General features: G+C 36.2%; 1 protein-coding gene across 2 annotated transcripts in view; it reads left to right on the plus strand.

The window, feature by feature from the left end:
* Positions 1 to 12,708, plus strand: part of COL21A1 (collagen type XXI alpha 1 chain) — a 203,497-nt gene that overhangs the window by 70,305 nt on the left and 120,484 nt on the right. The window contains exons 2-3 of one of the 2 annotated variants that reach the window (XM_047734032.1): positions 7,827 to 7,951; positions 11,317 to 11,868. In XM_047734032.1, coding sequence (XP_047589988.1) covers positions 7,864 to 7,951; positions 11,317 to 11,868 — 640 coding nt within the window. In that variant the 5' untranslated portion in view covers positions 7,827 to 7,863. The remainder of the gene's footprint in view (positions 1 to 7,826; positions 7,952 to 11,316; positions 11,869 to 12,708) is intronic. The other variant, XM_047734033.1, reaches the window with a different exon arrangement.

The raw sequence follows: 12,708 nt of genomic DNA on the forward strand, positions 1-12,708 counted from the left end.
TTTGCTTGGGGTTTGCTGAACTTCTTTGATCTGATTGTTGGTAGCTTTTGACAATTTAGAAAAATCTTTGGCTGCTATATTTTCAAGTATTTCAAATATTTACTTTCTCCTTTCCATCTGAAAAGCTAATTGCTTGTATGCTAAATCAAGACCACTTGATATTGTTCCATAGATTTCAGATGCTCTCTTCCTTTTATCATTCTCTCCCGACCCCCTTTTAAGTTTCATTTTGGGTAATTTCTGCTGACATCTTTAAGTTTACTAATCTTTTCCTCTGATGTATGGAGATAACCATTGTCTGAATTATATGTTTGAAATATTTTTGACGGCAATCATTTCAGCTTGTATCTTTAAGTTTTCCATCTCTCTTGTGAAATTTTTCATTTATTTGCCCATTCTCTATCTTAGTCACTAGATCCTTTGTATATGATAATCATTTTACAGACCCTATTTGATATTTCTTATATTTAGACCATCTCTGGATCTCCTTATGCTGAATATTTTAATCTGATCAGATATCAGATTTTTCTTGCTTCTTCTCATACCTTGAGAGAACCTTGGGAGATTTGTTTCAGCTTGTCAATATGGTTTCTACCTTTTTGTATTTCCAAATTTTATTTTTCTCTCTTTTCCTTCATTTGCCTTTCTGCTTTTTGAGATATCTCTCTCCACAGTAGTGAAGGACTGGAGTGCCTTAGAGGGACTTTACTCAGTTCTGTTGCCTCTTCCCTAGGCTTCAGCAAGCCAAAGATTTGTATTTGAGCAATTCTCTGGCTACCTGAACAGCGGGAGGAAGGTAGATCTCTCTTGCTATTCTATATTGCTCTCAGCTTTCTCTGTGTTACTTCTCTGTTCCATGTACTTTGTTAAGACTCATTGGGAAGAATTACTGGATGCAGGCATACTCACTCTGTGTGCAGGACTGTAGTGTGTCACATCAGTCCTAAATCAAGTCTCAACCAGTATCAAAAGATTGGGATCATTCCCTGCATATTTTCAGACCACAATGCTCTAAAGCTAGAACTCAATAACAAGAGGAAATTTGGAAAGAACCCAAATACATGGAGACTAAACAGCATCCTTCTAAAGAATGAATGGGTCAACCAGGAAATTAAAGAAGAATTGAAAAAATTTATGGAAACAAATGATAATGAAAACACAATGGTTCAGAATCTGTGGGACACAGCGAAGGCAGTCCTGAGAGGAAAATATATAGCGGTACAAGCCTTTCTCAAGAAACAAGAAAGGTCTCAGGTCCACAACCTAACCCTACACCTAAAGGAGCTGGAGAAAGAACAAGAAAGAAACCCTAAACCCAGCAGGAGAAGAGAAATCATAAAGATCAGAGCAGAAATCAATGAAATAGAAACCAAAAAAACAATAGAACAAATCAACGAAACTAGGAGCTGGTTCTTTGAAAGAATTAATAAGATTGATAAACCCCTGGCCAGACATCTCAAAAAGAAAAGAGAAAGGACCCAAATAAATAAAATCATGAATAAAAGAGGAGAGATCACAACGAACACCAAAGAAATACAGACAACTATAAGAACATACTATGAGCAACTCTACGCCAACAAATTTGACAATCTGGAAGAAATGGATGCATTCCTAGAGACATATAAACTACCACAACTGAACCAGGAAGAAATAGAAAGCCTCAACAGACCCATAACCAGTAAGGAGATTGAAACAGTCATCAAAAATCTCCAAACAAACAAAAGCCCAGGGCCAGATGGCTTCCTGGGGAAATTCTACCAAACATTTAAGGAAGAACTAATTCCTATTCTCCTGAAACTGTTCCAAAAAATAGAAATAGAAGGAAAACTTCCAAACTCATTTTATGAGGCCAGCATCACCTTGATCCCAAAACCAGACAAGGATCCCATCAAAAAAGAGAACTACAGACCAATATCCTTGATGAACACAGATGCAAAAATTCTCGCCAAAATACTAGCCAATAGGATTCAACAGTACATTAAAAGGATTATTCACCACGACCAAGTGGGATTTATTCCAGGGCTGCAAGGTTGGTTCAACATCCACAAATCAATCAATGTGATACAACACATTAATAAAAGAAAGAACAAGAACCATATGATACTCTCCATAGATGCTGAAAAAGCATTTGACAAAGTACAGCATCCCTTCCTGATCAAAACTGTTCAAAGTGTAGGGATAGACGGCACATACCTCAATATTATCAAAGCCATCTATGAAAAACCCACGGCAAATATCATTCTCAATGGAGAAAAACTGAAAGCTTTTCCGCTAAGGTCAGGAACACGGCAGGGATGTCCGTTATCACCACTGCTATTCAACATAGTACTAGAAGTCCTAGCCTCAGCAATCAGACAACAAAAGGAAATTAAAGGCATCCAAATCGGCAAAGAAGAAGTCAAACTATCACTCTTCGCAGATGATATGATACTCTATGTGGAAAACCCAAAAGACTCCACTCCAAAACTGCTAGAACTTGTACAGGAATTCAGTAAAGTGTCAGGATATAAAATCAATGCACAGAAATCAGTTGCATTTCTCTACACCAACAACAAGACAGAAGAAAGAGAAATTAAGGAGTCAATCCCATTTACAATTGCACCCAAAACTATAAGATACCTAGGAATAAACCTAACCAAAGAGGCTAAGAATCTATACTCAGAAAACTATGAAGTACTCAAGAAAGAAATTGAGGAAGACACAAAGAAATGGAAAAATGTTCCATGCTCCTGGATTGGAAGAATAAATATTGTGAAAATGTCTATGCTACCTAAAGCAATCTACACATTTAATGCGATTCCTATCAAAGCACCATCCATTTTTTTCAAAGAAATGGAACAAATAATCCTAAAATTTATATAGAACCGGAAAAGACCTTGAATAGCCAAAGGAATATTGAAAAAGAAAGCCAAAGTTGGTGGCATCACAATTCCGGACTTCAAGCTCTATTACAAAGCTGTCATCATCAAGACAGCATGGTACTGGCACAAAAACAGACACATAGATTAATGGAACAGAATGGAGAGCCCAGAAATAGACCCTCAACTCTATGGTCAACTCATCTTCGCCAAAGCAGGAAAGAATGTCCAATGGAACAAAGACAGCCTCTTCAATAAATGGTGTTGGGAAAGTTGGACAGCCACATGCAGAAAAATGAAATTGGATCATTTCCTTGCACCACACACGAAAATAGACTCAAAATGGATGAAAGATCTCAATGTGAGAAAGGAATCCATCAAAATCCTTGAGGAGAACACAGGCAGCAACCTCTTTGACCTCAGCCACAGCAACATCTTCCTAGGAACATCGCCAAAGGCAAGGGAAGCAAGGGCAAAAATGAACTATTGGGATTTCATCAAGATCAAAAGCTTTTGCACAGCAAAGGAAACAGTTAACAAAACCAAAAGACAACTGACAGAATGGGAGAAGATATTTGCAAATGACATATCAGATAAAGGGCTAGTGTCCAAAACCTATAAAGAACTTAGCAAACTCAACACCCAAAGAACAAATAATCCAAGCAAGAAATGGGCAGAAGACATGAACAGACATTTCTGCAAAGAAGTCATCCAGATGGCCAACAGACACATGAAAAAGTGCTCCATATCACTTGGCATCAGGGAAATACAAATCAAAACCACCATGAGATATCACCTCACACCAGTCAGAATGGCTAAAATTAACAAGTCAGGAAATGACAGATGCTGGCGAGGATGCGGAGAAAGGGGAACCCTCCTCCACTGTTGGTGGGAATGCAAGCTGGTGCAACCACTCTGGAAAACAGCATGGAGGTTCCTCAAAATGTTGAAAATAGAACTACCCTATGACCCGGCAATTGCACTACTGGGTATTTACCCTAAAGATACAAACGTAGTGATCCGAAGGGGCACGTGCACCCGAATGTTTATAGCAGCAATGTCTACAATAGCCAAACTATGGAAAGAACCTAGATGTCCATCAACAGACGAATGGATAAAGAAGAAGTGGTATATATAACAATGGAATACTATGCAGCCATCAAAAGAAATGAAATCTTGCCATTTGCGACGACGTGGATGGAACTAGAGGGTATCATGCTTAGCGAAATAAGTCAATCGGAGAAAGACAACTATCATATGATCTCCCTGATATGAGGGAGAGGAGATGCAACATGGGGGCTAAGGGGGTAGGAGAAGAATAAATGAAATAAGATGGGATTGGGAGGGAGACAAACCATAAGTGACTCTTAATCTCACAAAACAAACTGAGGGTTGATGGGGGGAAGGGGGTTGGGAGAAGGGGGGTGGGGTTATGGATATTGGGTATGTTATGTGCTATGGTGAGTGCTGTGAAGCGTGTAAGCCTGGCGATTCGCAGACCTGTACCCCTGGGGATAAAAATATATGTTTATAAAAAATAAAATTAAAAAAAAAATTAAATCTTATCACTTAGCTTTATTATATAAATATTTAAACCAGATACCCTTTAAGTGTTTCTTAAAATGCAAATCTATTTTTAAGAGAAAAATGTTTGCTACTATTGAGATAATGAAAAGAATGTGATAAAACTCTACAGGCCATGCTTGAAGAAGGAATTCTAGTAAGTAATTTGAGCAAAGCCCAAAGTTCTAGAAAAGCTTGTATTTTTCCAAGATAATTATGAATTAAAAAACTTACAGTTTTCTTCAACTCCTATTCATCATTCTCTTACATTAATATATTTAAAATACAGCTATTTTATTTTATTTTTATTTTTTACTTATTTCAATTCAGTTTGTTAACATATGGTGTATCATTAGTTTTACAGGTAGAGTTCAGTAATTCATCAGTTGCATATAATACCCAGTGTTCATTACATCATGTTCCCTCTTTTTTTTTAAACTTTATTTATTTATTTATTTAAAGATTTTATCAATTTATCTGATGGAGAGAGAGAGACCACAAGTAAGGGGAGCAGCAGAGGGAGAGGGAGAAGTAGGCTCTCCACGGATCAAGAAGCCTGATGTAGGGCCCAATCCCAGCACCATGGAATCATGACCAAGCCAAAGAGAGACACTTAACTGACTGAGCCACCCAGGTGCCTCATCATGTGCCCTTTTTAATATCCATTACCCATTTGCCCCATCCCCCCACTTTTCTTCCAGCAACCCTCAGTTTCCTATAGTTATGAGTCTTTTATGGCTTGTCTCCCTCTCTTATTTCATCTTATTTTATTTTTCCCTCCCTTCCCCTATGATCTTCTGCTTTGAGCAAAGCCATGTGATAATTGTCTTTCTCTGATTGACTCATTTCACTCAGTGTAATATCCTCCAGTTCCATCCATGTCAGTGTAAACTGGTAAGATTTCATCCTTTCTGATGGCTGAGTAATATTTCATTGTATGTATATATCACATCTTCTTTATCCATTCCTGTGTCAGTGGATATCTGGGCTCTTCCCAGAGTTTGGCTGTTGTGGACATTGCTACTATAAACATTGATGCCCCTTTGGATCACTACATTTGTATCTTTGGAGTAGATACCTAGTAGTAAATTGCTGAGTTATAAGGTAGCTCTATTTTAATGTCTTGAGGAACCTCCATATTGTTTTCCAAAGTGGCTGCACCAACTTGCATTTCCACCAACAGTGTAAGAGGGTTCCCCTTTCTCCATATCCTTACCAAAATTTGTTTCCTGCTTGTTAATTTTAGCCATTCTTACTGGTGTAAAGTGGTATCTTATTGTGGTTTTGATTTGTATTTCCCCGATGCCAAGTGACATGGAGCATTTTTTCATGTGTCTCTTGGCCATTTATATGTCTTCTTTGGAGAAATATCTGTTCATGTCTTCTGCCCATTTCTTGACTGGATTATTTGTTTTTTTTGGGTTTTGAGTTTGACAGGTTCTTTATAGCTCTTAGATACTAGCCCTTTATCTGATATGTCATTTGCAAATATTTTCTCACTTTCTATAGGTTGCCTTTTAGTTTTGTTGATTGTTTCCTTTGCTATGCAAAAGTTTTTATCTTGATGAAGTCCCAAAATTCATTTTTGCCTTTGTTTCCCTTGTCTTTGGAGACAGTATCTAGCAAGAAGTTGCTGTGGCTAAATTTCAATAGGTTGTGCCTGTGTTTTCCTCTAGGATTTTGATAGATTACTGTCTCACTTTTAGTTCTTTCATCCATTTTGATTTTATCTTTATGTATGGTGTAAGAAATTGCTCCAGTTTCATTCTTCTGCCTGTGGCTGTCCAATTTTCCCAATAACATTTGTTGAGGCTGTCTTTTTTCCACTGAATATTCTTTCCTGCTTTGTTGAATATTAGTTAACCATAGAGTTGGGGATCCATTTATGGTTCTCTATTCTGTTCCATTGATCTGTGTGTTTGTTTTTGTGCCAGAACCATGCTATCTTGATGATCACAGCTTTGTAATATACCTTGATGTCCAGAATTGTGATGCCACTGGCTTTGGTTTTCTTTTTCAACATTTCTTTCTACTGGCTACTTGGGGTGTTGTCTGGTTCCATACAAATTTTAGGGTTACTTGTTCTGGCTTTGTGAAAAATACCAGTGGTATTGTGATAGGGATTGCATTGAATGTGTATATTTCTCTGGGTAGTATAGACATTTTAACAATATTTGTTCTTCTGATTTGTGAGCATAGAATGTTTTTCCATTTCTTTGTGTCTTCCTCAATTTCTTTCCTGAATGTTTTATAGTTTTCAGAGTACAGATCCTTTACCTCTTTGGTTAGGTTTATTTCTAGGTATCTTTATTTTTTTTTTTTAAGATTTTATTTATTTATTTGACAGACAGAGATCACAAGTAGACAGAAAAGCAGGCAGAGAGAGAGGAGGAAGCAGGCTCCCTCCTGAGCAGAGAGTCCGATGCGGGGCTCGATCCCAGGACCCTGGGATCATGACCTGAGCTGAAGGCAGAGGCTTTAACCTACTGAGCCACCCAGACGCCCCTATCTTATGGTTTTTGGTAAAATTGTAAATGGGATCAATTTTTAAATTTCTCTTTCTTCTGTCTCATTGTTCGTATATAGAAATGCAAATGATTTGTGTGTATTGATTTTATATCCTGCCACTTGGCTGAATTTCTGTATAAGATCTAGGAATTTTGGGGTAGAGTCTTTTGGGTTTTCCATATAAAGTATTATGTCATCTGCAAAGAGTGAAAGCTTTACTTCTTTACCAATTTGGTTGCCTTTTATTTTTTGTTGTTGTTGTCTGATTGCTGAAGCTAGGACTTCTAGTACTATGTTGAGCAGCAGTGGTGGGAGTGGACATCCCTGTTGTGTTCCTGACCTTAGGGGAAAAGCTCTCATTCCCAAGAATAGCTTGAGAATGATATTCTCTCTGGGTTTTCCGTATATGGCTTTTATGATATTGAGGGGTGTTCCCTCTATCCTTACACTGTGGAGTGTTTTAATTAAGAAAGGATACTGTATTTTGTCAATGCTTTTTCTTTATCAGTTGAGAGGATCATATGGTTCTTATCCTTTCTTTTATTAAAATATGGCTATTTTAGGGGGCATCTGGGTGGCTCAGTGGGTTAAGCCTCTGCCTTCAGCTCAGGTCATGATCTCAGGGTCCTGGGATCAAGCCCTGCATCGGGCTCTCTGCTCAATGTGGAGCCTGCTTCCCCATCTCTCTCTCTGCCAGCCTCTCTGCATGCTTATGATCTCTCTCTCTGTCAAATAAATAAATAAATAAAATGTGGCTATTTTAGACAGATAAATTATTTTAAGGCTAGTAAGAACTACTCTGAGTATTAAAATGAAAAAATTTGAACTTACAATGGCTAGGTATTTGTCTTTATTTTTCTAATGTGTTTAACTTTTTTTTTTCTTTTTTCTCTTTAGGAATCCTAAAACCAAAATAGTAGAACGAAACAGAAACATGACTCACCATATTTCATTACTTTGGATAATTTTGGTCTTGCCTCTTCAGAATTCTGTATTAGCTGAAGATGGGGAAATAAGATCAAGTAAGAATTATCAGCATTTTTGTTATCAACAAATTGATTGTGGAAATACAATTGGGGAGCTCAAGCAATTCTTTTTAGGACATTATTCTTACTGTTTTTGATGCTGTAACTCCCTAAAATGAAATGAATTGCTATGTTACATATTAACTGAGGGGAAAGCTTTTATCGGAGGTAATTTTGAGAAAATTCCATGGTAATTGTTTATTCTCTTTTACCCATTAGGCTTTGGGATAAATGGTATGGTATTCAGTTTATACTCAGCCATTTAGAACTTAGTGATAGGGAGATAAAGTACCTACCTCATTGGGTTATTAGGATCATTTTATGAGGTTATCTCATAGAGATAATGAGATAATTCATGTAAACAGGGTAACTCCTATCAATGACTTAGCTCAGTGACATCTCAGTAGATGGTGACTATTATTCTGATTGTGTATAGGAGAGCTTGCATTAGAGAAAGAGAGCTATATTAATTGCATTTGTACTATCCAGGCCATTATTTACAGATACCATGCGTCTTATAAAAAAGTTGGCTTATAATCATATTTTGAAACTCATATACACCCTACTATAAATTATGGTTTCTACAGCACTTAAATCATATGGTTTGACAACTTGATTCAGCTTGATTAGAATTTATTAGTAGTGAATTTAATGTTTGTATAATACTCTGAGTTTAATCCACTCATGTACTATACAAAGTACATATTATTTTCTCTGTTTTTTTGAGTAGGAAAGAAATTCACAAAATTTAAGGGGCTTACCTAATATCATACAGCTGTTTAGAGGTATAACTAGTATTTGAACTATGCCTTTGATCTTCAGTCCATTTTTTTTTCTATGACACTGGTGATTCATCTTTCTAAGGAAGAGGCCTCTTGGAGTGGTATTTTGTCTAGTTTTTATAAATGGCAATTCTTGCTTTTGTACCCATGCTCTTGGCTAACTTTGCAGTTATGAAATATATGGTCCATGGCTCTGGAAAGGGATAGGAAGGGCCAAGAATAACGTTGTAAGAGTTTATAAATACTGAATCAAGTGGCACACAAACACTAGCAGGTCTAGACAATGAGTCTCATAGTACTGAGGAAGGACAACCCTGAAGAACTCTGCAAACATGACTTGCCTATCCTTTTGTCTCTCCCACAAAAGCTCAACAAAAGCATATGTCTCTAATCCCAGTCCAGCTTCCAGAAAAACCCAGAACTACATTCCCTTGCATTAGAACATTTGCCTCTGAGGCAGAATTCCATTTCTTTTGTCCCTGGCCTGAACTCTGGCAGTGTTTACCATGCCAAAGGATGTTGGAATAGTGTTCCTCATGATTTTTTGGACTTCATACCATCTTAAGAGTGACATCATAATGACAGTTACATTTTTGAGGTAAATCCATGTTTTGGCAGTTAAAAAAAATTTTTTTGGGTAACTTCTGGACTATATGTTCACCTGACAGTAGTTTATTTTTACCGGTTACTGTGAGTGAATTACCTTTAAAATTGAGGCATCTTTGTGTGAACTTGTCATCGTCCCAGATATGGAAATAGACAAATATGAGGAAAAGAATGGAAAGGAAAGGAGAGGGAAAGAGAAAGAGAAAGAGAGATTGATTGATAAATTGATTTTACATGTAAGGAAATGCAGAAATACAAATACAGAAATACAAATGCTAATAGTCACTGAACTTTGTTTTTTCCTCCAGGACGGTCCTTTGTAGTTATGATATCTTATTTGTAATGTCTACAGAAAATAAATCATTATATTGGGCATCTGATAACTACTAAGAGAGACTATTAATATGTGTAAAAACACAGAACTTAAAATTTGTTACCATATTACCTTGACTCATCTCACCCTCTTTAAACTTACTGTCTCCAAGGACATGTGATCTTTATCGTATGGGCCATAAATGGTAGTATTTTTACTGCTTTGAGTGCAGAATTGAGAGAAACAGGAAGTGTAGCCATTCCTTTCAGTGTACTCTATTGGCTGTTTTGCACTGTTGGAATTACTCCAACCATTTTGTCATTTGGGCTCTGTTTGATTCTTACCTCTGGACCTTTGTATTTACTATTCCCTCTGATTAGAAGGTCCTCCTCTTCACCTGGCTAAAGCTCTTCTTTTAGATCTCAGGTTCCCTGTCAGCTTTTCCACAGGATCTATTCTGACTTTGCACAATTAGTTTTTACCTTCTCCTAAATGTTCTCATAATATTTTGTACTTTGCCTAACCAGCCAGTCGTCTGTCTTAATAGACTGTGATATCTGTTTGAGATATCTTATGCATCTTTGAAGCTGGTACCTAGTATGATAGTCAAGCACAGAGTAGGTATTCAATATACATATACTGAAAGGCTAAAAATAGGGTTGGAGGCATGCTGGGTACTGTGGAAAAGAGAAAAATCTTAAAAATCTTAATGATTTTTTCTTTCCACGAGTGCTTAGAACTTGTCTAGGTGTAACTTGCACCAAAGACGGTTTTTGTTCTCCAGTAGAACTCTCAGGTGTGCTGATCACGTGTTTCCTGGCATGTTGAAACAAGAATCTTTATCTCTGTGGAGAAAAAATAGCTTTATACTCGTGAACAAAGATTCACTTAGCACAAGTCTCTTGCTGGCTGAAAATGAGAGATCAGATCTTTAAACATTGATCTTGTGTGTAGTGCAAGAGTAGATATTACATTGGTGATCTTGGTTCGTTAAACTTTTATCAACTCTATCAAAGAATATGCTAGTTGAATCCTGAAGTTGGCAGAAAGCTTTTTTCTTTTTAAATTTTTCTCCCATTCATTGACTTATGGATATTTTTGTAAATACTTTAGATTAACATTAAACTAAACGTATTTCAGGGATAACTTAAAAGAATGCTTTTAGCATATATCTGAAAATCATTTATTTATTTTTGTGTTTTCATTTAGTCAGTGGGGAAAAGGAATTAAATGTTGCTTTATGGCAATACTTGCCCCTACACAGAACTATCTAGATATCATGTCAAATATAGTATCCTTTTTTTTATTCCCTACTTTTAAAGCTGAATCATTAATCCTTAAATTAAGACAACAGAATTTAAAAATGTTAACAAAAATAATAGCTCTGATTTAGAAAGAATTTTCATGAGTTAGGCAATTTATCTTATTTAACCTTCACAAAGGTCCTATGAACTGGTTACATTTTAAAATTTTAGCTTTATTGAGATATAATGGACATATAAATTGTATTATATTTAATGTGTGCCTCACGGTGATTTGATACCCATGTATGTTGTGAAAGCATCCCCTGCATCTGCTTACTTAAAGATTGTGCAGTAAAAACCTACCATATTTGCTTTTTATACTACAAATGTGTTCTGATGGTTTTCTTCTTCATTTAGGTTGTCGTACTGCTCCAACAGATTTAGTTTTCATCTTAGATGGCTCTTACAGTGTTGGCCCAGAAAACTTTGAAATAGTGAAAAAGTGGCTTGTTAATATCACGAAAAACTTTGACATAGGACCGAAGTTTATTCAGGTTGGAGTGGTCCAGTATAGTGACTACCCTGTATTGGAGATTCCTCTTGGAAGTCATGATTCTGGAGAGAATTTGATTGCAGCAATGGAATCCATACATTACCTGGGTGGAAACACAAGGACTGGAAAGGCCATCCAGTTTGCACTTGATTACCTTTTTGCCAAGTCCTCACGGTTTCTGACAAAGATAGCAGTAGTACTCACAGATGGTAAATCCCAAGATGAAGTAAAAGATGCAGCAGAAGCAGCAAGAGACAGTAAAATAACATTATTTGCTATTGGCGTTGGTTCAGAAACAGAAGATGCAGAACTTAGAGCCATTGCCAATAAGCCTTCATCTACTTATGTGTTTTATGTGGAAGACTATATTGCGATATCCAAAATAAGGGAGGTGATGAAGCAGAAACTTTGTGAAGGTAAGCCTTAATGGAATTTGGAAACAATTAATAATTGCATTTTCTCACACTTTGGTATAACCTGCTTATTTATACCATGTAGTTATATTTAGTGTCAAGTTATCTATCATGTTAGAATTGAGGTGTACATGTATTTTTGTGTTTCATTTATTCTGGATAAATTTTGTTTTTAGAAACAACCACTTAAGAAAATCTATAGTTAGAAAGTATCCTTTTTTTTTTTTTTCAATTGCAGCATGTCCATTGTGGAGATGGAAGAAAATAAAGGCACGTAAAACATAAGATTATATATACTACACATGATCACTCTTGTTAACGATTTTTTTGTCTTTTTCATTCCAGTCTTTCTTTTTTTATTTCATTGTGTCTGAGAGCTTATTCATGTGCCTAAATAAGTATAACATTGTATATATAATTTCATCCTCTATTTTCATACTATTGTATATTCTATTATTTTTATGTATAATTTTCATCCTCTATTAACGTAATAGCAGACAGTCTCAGTCTCCTAAGATAATTCATTTAATAATTCCCCTTTTTTGGTGTGTGTTTAGTTTCTTTTTCTTTTTTTAAATTTTTATCTAAATTCTAGTTAGTTTACATATAGTGTAGTATTGGTTTCACTTGTAGAATTTAATGATTCTTCACTTACACATAATACCTAGTGCTTATCACAAGTGCCCTCCTTAATACCCATCACCCACTTAGTCCATCCCCCACCCATCTTCCCTCCATCAACCCTCAATTTGATCTCTATAGTAGAGTCTGTTTTATGGTTTGCCTCTCTCTTTTTCTCCCCTTCTGTTCGTCTGTTTTTTAAATTCCATGTATGAGTGAAAT

Source organism: Lutra lutra, chromosome 6 (assembly GCF_902655055.1).
Source record: "Lutra lutra chromosome 6, mLutLut1.2, whole genome shotgun sequence".
In the NCBI taxonomy this organism is placed as follows: Eukaryota; Metazoa; Chordata; class Mammalia; order Carnivora; family Mustelidae; genus Lutra; species Lutra lutra.